Below are 21,137 nucleotides of genomic sequence, written 5' to 3'. Positions count from 1 at the left end.
GTCCACACGGCAGGTGACTATGGGAAGTGCCTTCCAAACCATAAAATGCATTTCAAATATTTGTTTTATAGTTTTTGTTTTTCTGATTCTTTAAAATCTAGAAACAATATTGTAAACATAATCCTAGTTCCCATTTATCTGATAACCTACCATGAATGAGATACTGTGCCCATGGCTTTTCACAGACTTACTTGCTTTATATTCTCAATGACCCTACAAAGTTAGAACTATTTTTCAAGCCCATTTTAAAGATAAGGAGAATGACATTCCAAGATCACTCAAGGTCTCAAGTGGTATTCAAACTCAGGTCTGTTGGCTCCCAGGACTATGCTTTTAACTACTAAGTTACACTCGTGGGCTGAATATAGTCTAAGATGAATAAGATGCCAACGGGCTCAAGATTTCCAGCCAAATGCCAGAAATCCTGCTCTCAGATTCCGAGAGTTCTGTTTCTGTCCCCTCAACAGGCAGGGTGGCATCTCAGCACCACAAGGCACAAGACGGTGCTTTGCTATTTCAGATCTCCTGAAAACTATTTTCCTTTTCCTTGTTCCAAGTTAACCGTGTCGAGGTTAATTTATCCACCTCAGAAGGAGCCAGGGCCCAGCTGACCCTGCTAAGATTTGAAATTATAGTTCTTGAGTCAAATTTTAAACCAAGCACAGAGAACATTTTTTTTTCTAGCTAGGACATCCAAACAAAATACAATACCACCCACCCCCTCTAAAAAAATCTGGTTTCTTTCTGAAATCAAAAGAGCGTTTTGTAGGAAAGAAAAAAGACAGAAATAGTAGCTTATTTTGCTTTAATATCCCAAAATATTTGTGTGAATGGGACTACGCTGCAGAACAAGGCAGAACTCTGTAGACAAGCACGTCTCACTCTGAGGAAAGAACTGATTGGAGAGAAGGCACCAGAAACTGCATTTTGCTGGATTATATGTAAACGATAAATGGGGGGAAAGGCTCACAAAGGAGAAAGGAACTTGCACTGTCATTTCACAGGTGGATCCTAAGGATGGAAATTAGCCTCATGAGCTGATGCTCAACCTCCATCTTCCACTGTAGTGTAAACAGGACCTGGTGCTAAGGAGACAAACACCCACACACCAGTGGTGCACGAGGACACAAAAAGGAACTGACGGTAGTATAAGCCCATGGGTCCCTTTTATTCTCTTTCCCGCATGGCTCCTACGGGCATATCAATGGGCAATGCCTTGGAATTGTACCATTTGTCAATGACTGGTTAGTGGAAAAACCGAATCCTAAAAAGCCTGGGTGAATACACTTTGTTTCTGTTCATGCTCTTCAATCAGATGACTCGGAGGGCCTGGGGTGGAGGGATGTACCGCATCTGGCCCGTCTTCTTAGGTGATAACAGTGGGTGCAGTGCGTCCTGTCCTTTCCTGGAGATGGGACAACTTCAGGGCAATAGAAATAAGGGGGGCCAACATGACCTGAGGGAGACACAAAGAGAAAAACCTTTGCCATCCCTTTCTCTAGACACGGATCCATAGCTCCAGCCCTGAGTAGGCCTCGAGCTCCAGACCCATGTCTGACTGCTACTCCGATAACCCAAAGGCTCCTCAAACTCTGTAAGTCTAAAAACAAAGACATGTTCTTTCTTCACAAAAAAACCCAGTGCCAGCATTCCCTATTTCAGTCAATGATCTATTACATAAAGCAAATGAATGACTAGGAGTCATTCTTGATACCTTCCTCCCTCATATTCCTGTTGTCCAACCCACCAGCAGCCTAAGTGACTTATCTTCTACCTCTCTCCCATTGTCACCCAGTTCTCTCCATCCCAGTGCCACAGCTCTCGCTAAACCAAGTCCTCCCTCTTACCTAGAACAACTGTGCTTCCACGTCCGCTTCTGCATCCTCCTATTTGTTTCCCACACTCTACCCAAAGAACTCTTTTCAAAATACACCACCCTCCCATCTACCTCTCACTTAAGGGAAAAAAAGAATTCTGCTGTTGCTTGAATAAATAAATATTTTAATATTAAAAAAAGAAAACTATGTATCTAGTTGAACTGCCCATTTTATAGATGAGGAAACTGATACCCAAAGAAGTGAAGTGATTTAGCCAAGTGATTCAAGGGCAGAGCCAAGAGTAGTACATTTTCTATTGACCACTGTTGCTTTCCCTCGTCTAAATCTCTACCAACTCATTACACCTGGAAGAAAGTTGGAGAACCACTGCAGGCACTGACATACCACTTGCCATCCCCCTTGGGGCTCCAACAGTCCCAATGAAGTGCTGAGGCTGAGGCCCAGGGGAAAGGCACGTCCCCAGATAGAATGGTGGTACACCTGGGCATGTGGGCACCTTGCATCCTTCAGGGCCCTCCCACTTCCTGAGGACTATGGTTCAGACGAAACAACTCTCACTCATTCTTTGTATTTACCATGTGTCAGGTATTAAGACAGAGAAACACAACTTCCTTCCTCTTTTGCTCTTGTGCTATTATTCTGTGGATCTACAATGTGGACACCATCGCCTTTGATTTTAGTTTTAGAGATGTCTCAACACCACAGCAATCTGGCGATAACTGGAGCTAATGCCTGGCCACTGGAAAAACTGTAAACTTGAAGCACCCTTTCATTTCTCTCTTTTTGTAATAAAAACAGTTGTAAGAGCCACTTTTCCTCAAAAGCTAGTTCCATATGTCAGGCAGTGTTCAGAATTTTGCCTTCATTATCTCCTTAAATCCCTGTAACAACTCTGTGAGGTAAGTAGCGTTCTGCCATTTTACAGACAAAGAAACCAAAGCTCAGAACATTGAAAAGACTTACCCAGGGACACACAGTTATAAAGGAACTGAATTTAAAACAAGATCTAACTCCAAAATGGGTTAGAGAGATCAAAATCACTATGCCAGGGGTTTCCAAATGAGTTTCACAGGATTCTAATTAGGTGTCAGAAGGAAAAAGGCTTTGTGGGAGAATAGACATGGCGAACTGGCCTATGTACTGCAAGTCTGCTCCGAGCTTGAAGGCGAGGTGTGTGTTGTGAGCTGCTAAGACGGGGCTAACGTACCCCAGCACTTCCTAAACTGGTTTTGGCTCTGGAGCTCTGGTTGGGGAGCAGTTTCCAAAACAAGGAACACCCGTGGGGAAACTCTCCCCTGTGCGTCCCTGCTTCCCCATTTGGGTGGTTGTCCTCCAAGTTCTCTGTTCCACCTCTGGTTCCTAGGGCCCCTCCTCACTCTAACATACCTCTGGAGACACTCTGGGTGGGGCTGGGACCCCAAAATACAAGTCCGAAGACTCTCCCATAAAGACCTTTCTTTCTGGGCCACGAAACAGTCTCTCCCTGCCTACCCCCTAGCCCTGACCAAATCTAGAGCCAGTGTATGTTCTGCCAGGGCAGGTGATGAGACCAAGCAAAGTGGCAAATAATCAGTGACAGACCAGAATACCAGATCAGGGGCTGATCTGAAAGATTAGTTCTCTTGAATCTGCCACTTAACCAGGCGTGTGAACCTATTAACTATTATTTAACCTTTCTGAGCCTCCGTTTCCTTATCTGTAGAAGGGGTATTAATAGATAAGAATAACAGATTTGAGAATGAAATGAGTATATCCACTTGGGTAATGGGTTTAGAACAGAGCTTGGTGAATAGAAAATGCTCAGATAATTATTAGCTATTATTGCTTTCTGATGCACTGAAGAAGACGTGGAGGAAAGTGAGCCCACCTGTCTGATCATTTGAGAAACGGGTTGTGATGACAGGCGCAATGGAGCCACTACCCTTCCCTCCAACAGAAAGAACTAGCCGGGGCGCAGGGCCTGGGCATTACCTGGGGGTCCTGGTAGATCTTGGCGATGTCCTTCTCATAGCTGTCGACGTACAGTCGAACGGTGGCGCCTGCACTCCCGGTGCCGCTCAGTCGAAAGATGATGCGAGAACCGTCTGCAAAAATGAGCCGCAAGCCCTGGGAAAGGTAACAGAGTTTCTTTTTTCCTCACATGCTGGAAGAAAGATTGAAGGCTGACAAATTATGAGGGGTCTATTTGGAGATCTAATTTCATCCGTACTTGATCAGTTGGAGGATTAGATCCTTGAGAAACGGCCACAGTTGAGCCCCGTGAGTCTGCCCTCGGTCAGCCTGTCACTGCATCCAGCCAATGGGGGTTGGGCTCATGGGGGAGAAACATCCCCAGGGTCAGGCGGGAGACAGGATCCTGGGGAGGCTGGCTGACACAAGCCCTGCCCTCTCCATCCCGCTTCCCTGTGATTTATGGACTAACCATTCCAGTTTGAAGCCTAATAAATAAGTTAATAAATAAATAAGCTGCTAGGTACGGAAATCCGATTTCCAAATCAGGAGGGAAACACGGACAGAATGGGCTGAAACCAGAGCAGAGGAGGTTTCAGGTGAAACAGAGGAAGAACTCTTTGCAAAACACTGATGGAGAGCCTCAGAGTAGAACAGGGGGCCATGTGCCCCAAATGGCAGAGGCCAGCTATTCCGACCTATTGAGCCAGATCCAGTGGTCAGTCTCCACCAGTGCCTGATGACTCAGAGCAGGGCCCATGTGGGTGCAATGCCAAGCCCCGCCCCTCTGTCTCCTGCCCTCCCCCTTCCCTCTCTGGCCGCATCTCTTGTCCTCAATAATCTTGATTCAGGGAAAAAAGGCTGGGGACTCTTGAGGTAAGAAGGCTGAGCAAGACAGTTATCTGAAGACCCTTCAGTCTTGATGAGGCTGTCAATTCTTCCATAAAAAGAACTTTGCCTAAAGCTGATGGCCTACCAAAAGGAAAGGTACTACCTCTCATCTACTATTTGTCACCAGACCCAACCCAGGGTTTAATCATGCCACTCAGCACTGAAGACAGTGGATGAAATACACAGAGTACATTCCCACTTAGTCAACATGGGGAGGATACAGTTAATACCCGTTTACCATTTCCTGCTCTCTAGACACATACCAGGGTTGGCCTCCGTCTCCCACAACTTTCAACTTGAAGCCTCTTAAATTTTTTTCACTTGACTGCAGATGCTATATCTACTTCAGAAGATTTTCCCCCCTCCCCGGTCTTCCATCTAAATGCTCAGACTTTCTGATTATAAAACGTGGAGCTGCTGACTTCCTCCTCTGAGCACAGAGCACAGGGCCCGTCCCATGCATACCTCAGCATCCCGCCTCTCTCCTGGTACATGCCGGATGCGGCGCAGAGTCGGGGTTTACTTTGCCTAAGGGTCTGTTCTCTCTCTGAAGCCTCACCACAAAATCTTCTGCTCTGCTCTGCGCCCCCCGGACCCCACCCTCCGCTTTCCTACACCCACCCTCTCCTCAATCCCAGGCCTCTCTTTTTCTAATTATCTCAGACATCATTTACGATCATCCATACTAGACCCAAAGTTCTCACAGATGGTGAAAAAGCATAAGGAAGAAAAGCCACGGGGCCAGAATTTTGACAAAGGGAGACTCCAGGCACTGAGGGTCACTGTGGCCATGCTCCATCCACTCGTCCACTACCTGCTCTCCAGAGAGAGACTTTAAATAAGTCCTGCAGCCCAATTCCTTCAAAGCTTGCTGGATGCCTTGAGAAGGACCCAGCCAAAAATCTGGGTCTGGATCAGAAAAAAAGCTAACTGGACAGCTATAGCATAATATTACCTCCCTCTTTATTATCTTTGTTTCTAAGTTATGAGTCCATTCTGTGACAACAACAACAGAACCAGAGGAGAGAGGAGCCTGAGCCCGGGTGTTAGTGAGAAGGGATGACCCAGCCTGCACCCTGGGCGCCTGGTGCCCAGTGAGGGAAACGCTAACAGTTCTGTACATATCCAGACACGGTCCAGGGTCTCAACTGTGATGTCATCCTACGCGCTGCTGTGTTAGGGTCAGCTGCGAGTCACGTGCTACAGGTAATAACAGTGAATGTTTCTAAGTCTGTAAATGGCTTCTCTGTTTTTTTCTTCTTTTTTAGAAATCAGAACATATCACAGAAATGTCTATGAAGAGGCTACTCTCATGCCACGCCGGCATCTGCTACAAGCTCTTGAGAGAGAAGAAGCAGGTTGAGGTCTAAGGCAGCAGTTCTCCATCTTTTTAAGATTCTAGGGCTCTTTTCTGCACACACTCACAACATGACCTCTTGCATAGAATCCTGGAGAATGTAAAAAGTCTTTCTGGAGCCTACACTAAGAATCCCAGAATGAGGGCATAGGGGTGTACGTAGAATCAGGGCAAAAACCATGTTCCCTACAAGTACCAGTGCAAATCATGTGTGACTCAGCAGAAAGCCACTTGAGAAAACAGGGCAGCAAAGGACAAATGACCAAGAAGCCTTTTTCTTTTTTCTCTTGAGATTTCAGAGATGAAGCTCCGAGGCTTCTCTCCCACATCGCACATACGTCCGTTCCTACCTGATTTCTTGAAACACTTCCATCCACCGGATCATTGTATTCAAAGTTATCAATTTTCACCACAGTGTAAACTTTATCTCCCACTGGGAACTGTTTCCCCACGAAGGAGCGATCAGAGATCAGGGCCTCCAAGTCCTTCATCATTTTGTTTGCGCCCTCGGCTTCCACCTCCTCGTAATCATACCTGGAAGAAATCACAAAGTTGAGGCCTGCGGGCTGACTTCAGATCACACCAACGTATATCACCACTTTCTACAGCCTTTGTTTGGCCCTCCCCCAAACCATCTAACTTCAGAAGAAGCTGGCAAAAATATGAGCGTGTCATTCTCTGGGGATGGAGCAGACGAGGGATGAAAAGAAGGGTTTGGAGGGTTTCAGGAAAGGGTTAGGAGCTTCTGAATAAGCAGAAAACTCCCATCTTGGCTCTTCTACAGAATAAAGCTCTTAGAAGCTTCAAAGGCTTTTGAGAGAGATTATCTAACATTTAATCACCACATCCTGAGGATGTAGAAACAAAAGCAACGTTATCTGCATAAATGCACACGTGACTCAGGCACTGCTCTTCCAAACTGCTGGAGCTTCTATGGGATAAATGCCGGGAAGGCTCCCAGTCTGGGACCTGCCTGAGGCTGCTGAGATTTTGGATAAGGAGAGTTCCAGTCTCCACAGGAGCTTCCTCAAGTAAGGCCAATTCTTTTTTTTTTTTTTTCCCGGTACGCGGGCCTCTCACTACTGCGGCCCCTCCTGTTGCGTTGCAACAGGCTCCAGATGCGCAGCCCCAGCGGCCATGGCCCACGGGCGCAGCCGCTCCGCAGCATGCAGGATCCTCCCGGACCAGGGCACGAACCCGCGTCCCCTGCATCGGCAGGTGGACTCCCAACCACTGCACCACCAGGGAAGCCCAAGGCCAATTCTTCATTGACCAAATGAAGGAGCCAAGCCCTAACTCTTTTTTTTTTTTTTAAGCCCTAACTCTTTACACCTGAAATGCCTCCCTCCTCTCAGTGAGAGTGGATTCCCGTCCACAGCATTCACCCTGACAGAGGAGGCCTGGTGTGGATGCAAAAGGGCCAAGAAAAAAAAGTACATCACAAATGAAATTCTATGACTGTTACTTTTCCTCCAAGAATTGTTCTTGGCTTCTTTCTTATGAGGTTAAAGACTCTTACAGGTGGCTTTTCTTGTCCTAGTGGCACACACCCTCTTGAGAGCGTTCTTTTTTAGAGGCTCAAGATAGCAGAGTCTATATTTATTTGCAATAGTGAAACAAATATGATATGCGCAAGCAGACACCTCTGAGACATGAGAAATACCAGGGAATTAAGGCCAACTATTCTGGCTCCAGGATTCCATGAATCAAGGACAGCAGTCCCCTTAATCCTGAAGTCAGCTCTTTCCCCCAGTTAAAATGATAAACAGCAAAAAATTACAACCAGGTGTTTGTGCTTTACATCTGTGACCTTTGGGTGTTTGAGGGAAATGTTCTATAAATCCTAGGCACAGAAGGGTATAATGGAAAGAATCTGGGCTTTGGAATCAGAATGAGCTATGAACCCAGCCTTTATTGGTTACTAACTGTGCAACTATGGGAAAGCTGCTTCTTGCCTTATCAATAACTGTTTTCGAAGCTGATGTGAAACAATGCATGCAAAAAGCACTTTTGTTAAATAAATGGAGGGTATAATGGAGTCTTAACTAACCATAAATTCAGTTTCTGAGGACTTTATTTGTAATACTTGGTGAGCAGTTATTTGAAATGAATAAAAATGTGTTAAGATAGTTTTTAGATGGAGACTCCTAATTGATTCAAGAGTGACCCTCTCTGAACAAACCCTCCTAACCTTATTCCATTCTGGTTACTTTTCATTTGTTAACTCATTCATTTATCTATTCAAAGCACATTTACACAATGTCACTATGAATTAGTGTCTGGTGATACCATGGATTACAAAAACAGATATGGTCCTGCCTTCATGATCCTTTAGGCTCTAGAGAGTTCATGACTGCTGTTCTAAATTACCAGATTTTTCTGGTTCTTAGAAAGTAGAGATTCTTGCATTGGTTACCAGGGCTACTGTGTGGTACCACGTGGCAGTTACTACTTATACCTTCCACAAAAAATAACCTGAGGGAGAAAGATAGCAATATACTTGTCCAAAGTCAAAAAAAGGATTCTGATTAAGGAGGCCAAGTTCCTGAAGGCTGAATTCTTTTCCTGACTATCCAAAGATCATGGACCATTAAATCTGTGACATATTTTAAAAATTCTCTAGTCTAACTCACCTATTTTATAGAGAAGGCAACTGAGGCTCAGAGAAATAATACCTTTGTATTTCTTACATAAATAATTTATTTAATATGCTTTTCCTCATATTTATTTTCCATAATTAGAATAGTGAGGTTCAGGAAAAAAATTATTAGATTTTTACACTTACTGTGGGAAAGGCAAATTGAAATTAGTGAAAAGTACAACTGGAAAAAAATGTTAATGCTTCTTAAAAATAGAAGTACAGGGCTTCCCTGGTGGCGCAGTGGTTGAGAGTCCGCCTGCCGATGCAGGGGACACGGGTTCGTGCCCCGGTCCGGGAAGATCCCACATGTCGCGGAGCGGCTGGGCCTGTGAGCCATGGCCACAGGGCCTGTGCGTCCGGAGCCTGTGCTCCACAACGGGAGAAGCCACAACAGTGAGAGGCCAGCGTACCGCAAAAAAACAAAAACCAAAAACCAAAAAACATAGAAGTATGTATGGTAAAGAAGACTTACTAACTAGTCTAAGTATTTTGTCCACTGATGAATCCCCAGTGCTTGGCAGAAAGTAGGTACACAGTCAATATATATTGAATCAATGAATGAAGTATTGATAACTACACAGCCTTTGGGGACCTATTTTAATGAGTCAGAAAAGTTGATTTAGACTAAGTATAATTGTTTCCATAATTTCAGAAAAAGTTTCCATACTTTCAGTGTCCCAGAGTTTATAGAACACTTTCAGACTCATATTTCATTTAATCCACTCAATAGCTAGACTGTTATTTCCATTTCTACAAATGAGAAAACTGAGTACAGAAAGAGGTTAAATGACTTCCCAATCTACTAGGGGGCAGAAATAAAATTCTAATCCGTTCTTCTGAATCCAAATCCAATGTTATTATCATGTCCACCTGATAGGTACATTTAAAAGGCTGACAAAACATTCATTCTTTTGAATATGTTAACTAAAAGTTTTAAGCCTCGTTCTTTACGACTAACATAAAAGTTGACTTCATCTCGACCCTGATTGAATTATATTAAAAATCCTCAATTGATAGAGGCTGAAGGAACTGAGGTTTTATTATCACTTAAGACAGGGAGTAAAAAATTTGTACACATGAGAATTCTCTCTATCCACTTCCCCATGCTACCTCTGTACCCAGCCAGGCTGTGGCTTACCTGGTGAAGAAATTCCGGCCATACTTTTGCCAGTGATCTTTGAGGATGTCCTCCACACTCTGTTTGCGGGTGGCTAGGATGGAGAGCCAAGCAAGGACAGCCCAGAGTCCGTCTTTCTCACGGATGTGGTCAGAACCTGGTCGGGGGACAGCATGCGGCTGTGAGAAACGTGATTTCTCCAAAATATTTGGGAATAAACTCCTCAACAGTATATGACCCAACCAAAAAAGTCATAAAACTTTACTGAGGAACTTGAATACATGGAAGAAACCACGTATTGAATAAAGCCACATACTATTGAAAAGAAGGTGATGCTTCCCAAAGTAATTTTAGAAATTTAAGGCAAATGCCAATAAAAATGTCAGCAGGGGCTTCCCTGGTGGCGCAGTGGTTGAGCGTCCGCCTGCCGATGCAGGGGACGCGGGTTCGTGCCCCGGTCCGGGAGGATCCCACATGCCGCGGAGCGGCTGGGCCCGTGAGCCATGGCCGCTGAGCCTGCGCGTCCGGAGCCTGTGCTCCGCAACGGGAGAGGCCACAGCGGTGAGAGGCCCGCGTACCGCAAAAAAAAAAAAAAAAAATGTCAGCAGAATAATTTGGTGGAACTTGATGTATCAATTATGAAGTATGAATGTGAGTGGAAAAAACAAAAGAACATGATCACTGTGAATTTTTAATAACTAAAATAGTCTGGTAGCTTAACGGAACAAAAGAGAGCACCCAGAAATAGACCCAAACACATATGAGACTTGAATAAATGATAAAGGTGTCACTTTAAGGCTGTAGGAAAGAATGGATTACTTTTTTTTTTTTTTTTTTTTTTCCAGTACGTGGGCCTCTCACTGTTGTGGCCTCTCCCGTTGTGGAACACAGGCTCCGGACGCGCAGGCTCAGCGGCCATGGCTCACGGGCCCAGCTGCTCCGCGGCACGTGGGATCTTCCCGGACCGGGTCACGAACCCGTGTCCCCTGCATCGGCAGGCGGACTCTCAACCACTGCGCCACCAGGGAAGCCCCTGGATTACTTTTTAAGTAGTATTTGTCTAACTAGCTAAACAGTTGGGAAAAAATCCGTTTTTTCCCCTATAAAACACCATACAAAAAGAATTCCAGATGAATTATACATTCAAATATAAAAACTGAAAACCTTTAAATATTAGAAGATATATATATTTTTTTTTAAATCTTAGAGATGGCAAATACATATAAATTCAGAATTCATAAAGAAAAAAATCTATGTATTTTTCTACTTAAAAATTAGCATTTCTATCAGCAAAACTACTATAGATAAAATTAAAAGGCTAGGGCTTCCCTGGTGGTGCAGTGGTTGGGGGTCCGCCTGCCGATGCAGGGGACGCGGGCTCATGCCCCGGTCCGGGGGCATCCCGCGTGCCACGGAGCGGCTGCGCCCGTGAGCCGTGGCCGCTGGGCCTGCGCGTCCGGAGCCTGTGCTCCGCAACGGGAGAGGCCACAGCAGTGAGACACCCGCGTACCACAAAAAAAAAAAAAAAAAAAAAAAAAAAAAATTAAAAGACCATTGGTAAACTTAAAAAAAAAAAATACACATTTGCAATATACAGTAGATATTTAAAACACTCAATATAGAAAAAGTTCTTATATATTAATAAGAAAAAAGTAAAATCTTGATAGAAAAACAGGCCAAGGATATAAATAGGCAATTCATCGAAGAATAAATATAGGTACCCAATTTACATAATAAAAAGCTGTATTTTTAAGAAGACAAATTAAAGTTAAAATCACAATAAGAAACTGCTGCTTGTTTGACAAATGGCCATAGATTTAAAAATGCGAACACCTAGCATCAGGGGAGGCATAAGGGAAATGGGATTCCAACATGCTGCTGCTGGGAGGGGTACAGTCCTTCCAGAGAGCAATTTGGCAAAAAGTATGAAAGGCTTAAAAATGGACCTACTTGTGGATCCTCCTGGATCCTCCTCCAATCCTAGGGTATCTTTCTTTAACCAAAAGGGGTTTGGTTAAATAAACTCTGGCACATCTGTCTCCTGCTAAGGTCCTTGCTAAACTCTTTATCAAAAATAACAAATTGGCTCCTTTGGATGTGCTTATATGCATGGAGATCCTTTCCCAAGAGCCTGATGGGGAACAGAACTCTCATTTTTTTGCCTTTAACTTCCTTATTCTAAAAAGAGCGGACGATATTGAGCTTTACTTTCTGATTTCTGAATAGGACTCGATACAATCCCTCCAATAATGTTTTGCATGTTATCATGCCTTGAACTTTTTTATGTACCTCTCTGTCCTTCTTGACTTCCCACTGGGTCTTATTCTCCTTACAACTGTGAGAGTATCTAGCACAATGCTGGCGATGAGGCATGAGGTAAGTTTGTTTCCTTCCTCTCTTCATCCTTTTTGACCCAGTTCAAATATCCTCTCCTATCTGAGACTAGCTCCCAGCTTCCCTGGACAGTGATGAGCTACTTGTTCTTCTCGTACAGCAACTGCTCAAAACATGTGGTGCGGCGCCATACTCCTTGAGCCTCGGCCATCTATTTATGAGCCTTTTACCCCACTGTCCATGTATGTCTTGGAGGCATCTCTTATATCTTTGTAACTTAGTCTGGTGGCTAGCATAGCACATGGAATATATTAAATAACTAATTGTGAAGGAGTTCATAAATGAATTAATCAATTAATATTCTACTCCAACATCTTCTCTTTCTCTTTTTGGTTCATAAAAATATACAACTTTTTCCCCCAAAAGAGTCCCTCTTCAGTAAGACACTACTTTTAGAAACAGCAGTTCTCAAAACCTGGATGCTGACAAACTAGAAATATCAGGCAATACTTTTAGCACTTTATATAACAAATTGAAGAAATGTTAACCTAATTTTATTAGCTATGGACTTTTATTTGCCTTTAGTGCTATTTCAAGGAACAGAAAGTTAGCTCTCTGGCTCCTACAGCTTTTGCAAATGATATGTTTTGGCAATAGTTTACCCTGAGCAGTAAGATCCTAGCAGCTTCCCCAGTATACTGAGAATTCATGACAGAAGTGTACAGCTTGGAATTATTCATCTGTGAACCCCTAGGTTTGGTTTTTTTTTCCTGCCCTTCCTTCCTTTTTCTTTTCTTTTTTCTTGGGGGTGGGGTGCAGAGAGGCGGAAGGGAGGTGGCTAGACTGAAAGCATAGGGGGCAGTGTTCGTTTGTGCTTTTCCTATTCTAAGTAATGAACTGGCTTTTTCCTTTATGTAGAAATGACAATAAAATCTAAAAATCTCACCCAACTCTGACCAAGTTACTTGGAGATAACTAAATCACACACCTAATATTATAAAGAAGTCATCTGCCTTGGATAATATAAATAAATATTCTATTCCATTTACACAATCCCCAGTCTCTTTGAAAATTCTCATTAATTTCACTAATCACCTTGGATGTATCAAAACTCTAGGTAACTCTGACTAATACTCAGGAAGTCTGGGTAAGTTTCATTTTCTTTAGGGTTCTAATGAATGATGACAAGTTAGTCGTGAAAAAAGGCAATGGTGTGTGTATGTGTTTCTCAAGCTACTGTTGTTTTTGCAGTTGTGGCAGTTGTTCAATGGAAAACGTTTTATGCTTAAGAGTCAGAAAACCTGAATCTGAAACTTACTTATAAGCTGCTTGAATTTGGACAAGTTACTTAACTTTTCCAAGCCTCAGTTTCTTCAACTGTAAAATGGGGATGATGCCCCCTTTCTCACACAATTTTAAGACTTTTCTGCGATAGAGAGTGGAAATAGTTTATAAATTGTTAAGTACAATATAAATGCAAGATACCATTATTAATAAGGGAAAATAAAAAAACTTTTAGGGAAAATTAACATTTTCTACTACCTCATTAAGCTTTCAAAAATAACGTCCCTTGCAGCTCAATAACAAAAAAACAAACAACCCAATCCAAAAATGGGCAGAAGACCTAAATAGACATTTCTCCAAAGAAGATATACAGACTGCCAACAAACACATGAAAGAATGCTCAACATCATTAATCATTAGAGAAATGCAAATCAAAACTACAATGAGATATCATCTCACAACAGTCAGAATGGCCATCATCAAAAAATCTAGAAACAGTAAATGCTGGAGAGGGTGTGGCGAAAAGGGAACACTCTTGCACTGCTGGTGGGAATGTGAATTGGTATAGCCACTATGGAGAACAGTATGGAGGTTTCTTAAAAAAACTACAAATAGAACTACCATATGACCCAGCAATCCCACTACTGGGCATATACCCTGAGAAAACCATAATTCAAAAAGAGTCATGTACCAAAATGTTCATTGCAGCTCTATTTACAATAGCCCAGAGATGGAAACAACCTAAGTGTCCATCATTAGATGAATGGATAAAGAAGATGTGGCACATATATACAATGGAATATTACTCAGCCATAAAAAGAAACGAAATTGAGCTATTTGTAATGAGGTGGATGGACCTAGAGTCTGTCATACAGAGTGAAGTAAGTCAGAAAGAGAAAGACAAATACCATATACTAACACATATATATGGAATTTAAGAAAAAAAAGAAAAAAATGTCATGAAGAACCTGGGGGTAGGACCGGAATGGAGACGCGGACCTGCTGGGGAATGGACTTGGGGATATGGGGAGGGGGAAGGGTAAGCTGTGACAGGGCAGGAGGGTGGCATGGACATATATACACTACCAAGTGTGGAATGGATAGCTAGTGGGAAGCAGCCGCATAGCACAGGGAGATCAGCTCGGTGCTTTGTGACCACCTAGAGGGGTGGGATGGGGGTGGGGTGGGGGGGGAGGGAGACGCAAGAGGGAAGAGATATGGGAACATATGTATATGTATAACTGATTCACTCTGTTGTGAAGCAGAAACTGGCACACCATTGTAAAGCAATTATATTCCAATAAAATGTAAAAAAAAAAAGAATATAGAATCAGAGAAATCTGAATTAGGTAGAATAGAAATTTCAGAAGGTATGGTGCTTGATAAAAAAATAAAAATAAAATAAAATAAAAAAATAACGTCCCTTAACTCTACATAATGGGAAAGAAAATGGAATATAACCCAATATGTTCTTTTTTTCTGGGCAGTGTGATTACAGTGCTTTTCTCTTCTTCCTTATCTAATTTTTTCCAGTTATGAATGTGAATTACTGGTATCATTTTTTTAATTAAAAAAAAAAAAGCCAATCCCACTGAAGTGTAAGAAAGGGAAAACTATCAGCAAGCACCACTGATCCCAGCTGACAGGAGTTTTGCCTCAGGTCTTTTCATACTTAGTCCAGGTCAGGGACCAACTAAGCCTATGGGGACTCTGCCCTTTCAGCATCTCCAAACACCTGTCACTTGACTTTGACTTAATCAGCACCTTGTGACATGTATAAACTGCTCAGTCAGGGCACACGCTGGTCTCAGCCAAGAAAAATGTCAACCTTTGTTCAGGGAGCCAAGAGCCAATAGTTTGGGGATTAGGTTTCATTTACCAGTACGAGCATCTCAGGAGTGCCCGGGCTCCTGCCTCTGCCAGGCCAAGGCCTGTGGATGGACCACGGCAGCAGAAAAAGAGCTCCACAGAGTTCTCTGAAAACCCTAGCATCCATCTGTCCGCCTCTGTCTCTCTGCCTCTCTCTCTTTCTCTGACCACCTCTATCTCTCCTTCAGTCTCCTAAACATGCCTGGAAATGTCCACCCCACATATACCTATTAGCCTGGCCAACATCTCCTGCAACTACTTTCAACTTCCTCCTTATCTAGGATGCCTTACTTGTTACCCTCTGTCCTTACCCCTATTCTATCACACCCTGTCTGCTCTTACCCCAACCTACGCCAAGAATTGTATCCCCAGCTCATGCCTGGTGTGCAGTCAGCTCTCAATACAGGCTTGCCCAGAGAATGCCCAGACCTCAGCTGACTGGCTGGGAGGTCCAGCAGGCCTGCTCTGTCCACAGTGCTATCCTCTTTGGCTTCCACTGCACAAATGACTTCCCTGTGAAAGGGCAGATAAGCTCCTCAGGAAGCCTTTTCCAGACCACGCCGGCCTTCAAGGGGGCTCCTCCTCAGCAACCCCCAAACTTTCCATTTATCAATTCATCCTGCACTGCTTCATGACTGTCCCTGGAACTTTGTTTCCTTTGGAGGAAATTGGTAAGCGCCTGACAGGCAGGAAACGTGTCTTAACCCAAACTCCATTTGATACTCAACAAATTTGAATCAGTGCCTACCATGTTCCAAGTATATGAGAAAATACTAAGATGAATAAGATACGTTCCCTGCCCTCACAGACGAGCACAGATGTACAGATGAGGGAGACAGACATGCAGGTAACAGTTTAACTGAGTTAGTTATAATTAGGGTATCAGCCTAGTTCTACTGGGGTGTTCTGCCTGGGAAATTTCCAGAGATGGGATGCTCTAACCTTCCTGCGGGGGCTTTACCTACAGGAAAATGTACTCAGTAGGTATGCAAATCAGGGCAGGCAGAGAAGTAGATAGGACGTCTAATCCCCTACACCACAGAACCAGGTTAGGCGCCCTGACTATACAGTTCCCAGAGCATCCTGTACTTCAGTTTCTATCACTTTCTATTACACTTGTAAGAGCCTAGCCGGGGTCCGATTTCCTTCCCCAAATGTGGCCTCCACGGAGTCCTCCACAGGGAGGTTATGCTTAACACTGTGTTCCCAGAACCTAATTCAGTATCTGGGTTACAGTCAAAGCTCAATAAACATTTGAGGAATGAGTTGATGAAAAGAAGTATAAATGTGAAGGACTTTTCATAAGAAATTAAAATTAAAAGAAATCTGCAAAGCATGAATGCTGTACTTCTTCAAGATATCACTCCTATATAATATATCATCACTAGGACCTTTTCAAGATGGGATGGGGGAAAAATATTGCTAACCTTTGGACCCAACCAGATCAGAATTTACTGGCATATTTCCACATGATACCAAGTTAATCCTCAACCTGGTTTCCTATCCCTCTTTCCCAGGACCCCCCACTTTTCCCAAGGAAGAGTTTAAAAAGCAGTGACATTCTATTCTAATCAGTGACTTCACTTTCTATTTCCTTCCCAGCTTCCCAAGAATTCAAGGTTTCCCTCCACCCTTGTGCATGAACACGTGCGTCAGCATCCACAGTTAGGGGGGCAAATAACTGCTCCATGAGATCAACCAAAAACAGCAGGTTCACCCTGTCTAGTTCTGGTGCCCTAACAAAAACACCTTTATCGGGCTTCCCTGGTGGCGCAGTGGTTGGCGGTCTGCCTGCCGATGCAGGGGACACAGGTTCGTGCCCTGGTCCGGGAAGATCCCACATGCCACGGAGCGGCTGGGCCCGTGAGCCATGGCCTCTGAGCCTGCGCGTCAGGAGTCTGTGCTCTGCAACGGGAGAGGCCGCAGCAGTGAGAGGCCCGCGTACCGCCAAAAAAAAAAAACACCTTTATCCCTGGCATTTGTAATGCTGATGTCTGAGGAAGCATCATAGCCTTGGTGGCTACAGTAGTCATGTTAGACAGTCGCTGTTTCTCCACCAGGAACAGACTAACGTATACCTGGTAAGAGTCATATTATGGCTTGTGCTTTTAAATGCTAGTGGTTTGTTTTATTTGGTGAGCCAGTTCTGAAGTCTGACTCCTATGCACCTCTTTGCCAGTAAACTTCTCCTTTTCTTTCATGAAAGGTCATCTCGTCTCACAAAGACCTTGGGTCCTCAGCTCTGGACTATGGAGAGGGAACGATGCTGAGTCCCCACAAGAGTCCCAGACTGCAGCCAGAGGTGAGGTGGGCATTCTCCACGGAGGTGGGCATTCTCCACGGAGGTGGGTGTTTAAGCAGAAGAGCACTGACTGGTTATTTATGACTCCAGCAACACACAGAAAATTATGTCGGATAACGTTTAAAGTTCTTTCCTTTCCAACAGCAGGATTCTGTTGGTCTGAATGGATGATGCCAAGTAAAGAGCGTGTTCTCCCATTCATTCAACAAGTGTTTGCTGAGCACCTGGTCCATTCTGGGATTTATAGGAGGCTCTGGGGATATGACGGAGAACAAGACAGATGTGACTCCTGTCCTCATCGAGCTTACAATCTAGTGGAACCAACAGACGTTATTCAAGTAATCATAAATAATTGTGAAGTTACAGCTGTAATACGTGCAAGGAAGAAGTATGCGGTGCCATGAAGTCCAATAATAAGGGGATTGGACCCACTCTGGGAGGTTAGGAAGGCTTTCCTGAGAAATTGCCTCTGCTCTTGCCTAGAAAAATACACACATAAATGACCCTGTACTCAATTAAGCTACAGAATTTAAATATTTCAAAGCTTGTAGAATCACTTCTCCTTTACAGAGAAGCTCTGTAAAGGAACCGCTGGAAGCATCTGCCAACAAGGGGCATAGTAGGTGGAAATTAACTCCTCTATAAATAAGGAGATCAGAAGTTCAGTTAAATAAGTTCAGCTGCACTCACTTAGCAGTGGAGACCCATGGCTATGCAGCCTGGTTTTTTAAATGCTTATCTCAGAAATATTGCAGAACAATTGTCTTTTTTTCAGAGAGAGAGAATGAGTTTGTGGATTGTTCTTATGATGAATTCTCTCTTTTGATATAAAAGATATCAAAGGGCAGATAAAACCATGGTTGGTACTTAGTATTTGATGAGTGGGTTAATAAGTAAACAAATAAGAACAAGCTTTAACAAGAAATAATTTAAAATCTAATACTTGGATTCAAAGAAATCAGTTCCACAAACGTAACATGGGGACTTTTCTTGGCCAATGTTCCTAAGTAAAAGCTTAAGGGGGTTTAATTATCTACAACATTACATGGGCTAAACAGTATTACGAAATGTCCTAAAAGCTAACATAAATGAAAGTTACATCAAGAAAACTACAGGGTCCAGTTTTCTAGAAATAGTCATCCCATCTACTCTTTACTTGTCAGGTCAATCGTGGAGGATTTGGGCTCAGTTCTAGACACGATCTTCTTCAAAGGGCATTGGTGAACAGGGAAGCATCAAGAAACTCATGCTGGGTATATAACCAACGTGAAGTGGGGGATGACTGGAGGACTAGGGATGGGTGGCCAGAGAAGAGAACTGCCCTCTGGCATCTTGAAGGCCTATCATGCGACGGAGGAGCAGCTAAGACTCTGACCCACCTTGACCAGTGCTACCCACATGGGTCTGTGGGGCAATACGTTACTAGATATACCACAAAAAAGAGATATCGCAGTTAACTATGCTTAGGTAAAACTGTACAAACAGGATTCCTTATAGCAGAATGTTTTGGAATCTTCAAATGATAACATCATCATGAATATCCAAGACAGAAAGGTATATTCCATGTTTCCCAATCTGTATTGAACTCAGAACTCTTTCATGGAACTAGTATCTTTCCACACATCCAAACACCCTGGAAAGACCTGTTCTAGACTTTTCTCTTTTCGCTAGGCTCAGTACTGAAATAGGTACATGGGGTCAGGAAACCAAAGGTTTAGACACGGTGCCTGCCTTCAAAGACAGCTTCATCCATAGGGAAGAATTATTGACACCAAGTCTGCACTGGATAACACTGAGGAGATTTCATGGGAGAAGACCACCTCATAGGTCCATTGGGTATTCATCTAGTATCCCATGGAGTAACATGGCACCATCCATACTTTATGAGGTAGGAAAGGACTAAGCAGTAGACTTGTTACCTCTTACCAAAGACCTAGAACCTTGGGAAACCATGTAGCCTTTTTTGTAGACATTGTTCAACCCCCCAGACTCATCCATCTTTCTTAATACTCTCCGATTCCATCAAGCCAATTCATTACCAAGAAGTACTGCCACTCCCTCAAGGATATTAAACTGCTTAGAGTTTTGTCAATGGGTGTCTCAAATTTACCAGCTCATTCTACCCACCACGCCCTAGGACTTGTAGGAAAAGAAATCAGCATTCTATTCTGTTTAACTAGCATGACTTGCAACTTAATGGCAAGGCTGATAGAATGCTAGATTTTGACCTTTTCTTTGCTAAAGGATGGAAGAATAGTACTGAAGGACCCAGAAGACGGGTCCTTTTACTTCAAAATATTGGGTAGAGGAAATAGGAGGAGAGGAAATAGGGCCACTGAAGTACCTTGTAACCTGGCTGCTGGAGACAACACGAGGGAAAGGGCCACACGCCTGAATGAATGTTTAGAAAAGAAAGAGACTGATGTAGGATGGGTTACAGGAAAGTCATGGAGGTGGGAATTCAGGTCGTTATTGGACAGACATAGAAGAGGAGAGAGAGCATAGAAAGTGGGATCTAGGGGTCTTGGGACATCTCCCAAAGCGTACCATGTTCTACTCTTTCATCATACCACAATTTACATATAGATCCTTGTCGTCAACTTCTTGATCACCTAGCAACTTAGTTCCACCCTAATGGTCTCCCTCCACTTAACCTTAATAAATCACAACCTGTTGCTAAGGAAAATGTGTGCCTATTAAAGAGGAAGATGTACTGCTGTGGTGAAACCTTCTCTTAAATAAAAACAAGAAACTGAGTCACTCCACCATATTTCTTCTTAGAAATGAAAACATTTATAAAGGTTTCCTTGACCACCGAGGGAAGAAAAATGTGTTTATCACTGTTTAATCCCCACAGACTCAAGGATCAAACTTCCTGCCTCAGTAGATGTGATCCTCTGAAAGTAAAATTAGCCCTCCCTGGCAGAACGTGCTCATTGCTTTTCAAATGTGTACACTCCATCAGGGTTGTTATAAATAAGCTGTATCTTGATTTAGGACACATCAGCTACCGTTGCTATTTCAGTGCTGCCTTTAGCAGTCTAAGCTTTCTTTCACTGCAAATAGCATTTACAGGAAAGAAATCGGTGGCTCAGGACTGCACACTTACCGGTCCCGAAGCTCTCCTCCCCACAAAGGGACAGTCTGCTTGCATCCATCAGATTCCCAAAAAACTTCCAGCCAGTTGGGGTTTCATACAAAGTGATCTTTGTAGCATTAGCCACCCTTCAAAGGCATGAAATCAAAGTTACATCACAGCAGGACTGCTAGCATAGCCATGTGAGGGATGGAAAACAGCAACCATTATTGTATCAAGGGTCCCGTTTAGTATTCCTCAGAGGTACACATAATTCTAAGATTGGTGAAAAATCATATGAGAAAACTTGCACACAATGTGCTATTATATGTGGAGTCAGCGGAGGGGGGAAAAGGGGACGAAGAAAGAATTAATTCAGGTCACTGAGTTTAACATTTTAGAAGAAGCGACAGTGGCAAAATGGGCAAGGCTGTTTGGGGGGCCATTTAAACCCACATGTTTTGGATACAGACAATAT

The 21,137-nt window shown here is 43.4% G+C and overlaps 1 protein-coding gene across 3 annotated transcripts in view; it reads right to left on the bottom strand.

Moving 5' to 3' along the window:
* Nucleotides 1–788: 788 nt before the first annotated feature.
* Nucleotides 789–21,137, bottom strand: part of PGM1 (phosphoglucomutase 1) — a 58,124-nt gene continuing 37,775 nt past the window's right edge. For all 3 annotated transcript variants that reach the window (XM_067726398.1, XM_067726396.1, XM_067726397.1), the window contains 5 exons: nucleotides 20,693–20,808; nucleotides 9,816–9,951; nucleotides 6,387–6,570; nucleotides 3,810–3,944; nucleotides 789–1,456 (listed from right to left, as the gene is read on the bottom strand). In XM_067726398.1, the coding sequence (XP_067582499.1) occupies nucleotides 1,367–1,456; nucleotides 3,810–3,944; nucleotides 6,387–6,570; nucleotides 9,816–9,951; nucleotides 20,693–20,808 (661 nt within the window). In that variant the 3' untranslated portion in view covers nucleotides 789–1,366. The remainder of the gene's footprint in view (nucleotides 1,457–3,809; nucleotides 3,945–6,386; nucleotides 6,571–9,815; nucleotides 9,952–20,692; nucleotides 20,809–21,137) is intronic.

The sequence above is a fragment of the Pseudorca crassidens genome, chromosome 2, assembly GCF_039906515.1.
Source record: "Pseudorca crassidens isolate mPseCra1 chromosome 2, mPseCra1.hap1, whole genome shotgun sequence".
Lineage (NCBI taxonomy): Eukaryota > Metazoa > Chordata > Mammalia > Artiodactyla > Delphinidae > Pseudorca > Pseudorca crassidens.
The sequence above is the reverse complement of the archived record's forward strand: the minus strand, read 5'-3'. Positions and strand labels throughout refer to the sequence as shown.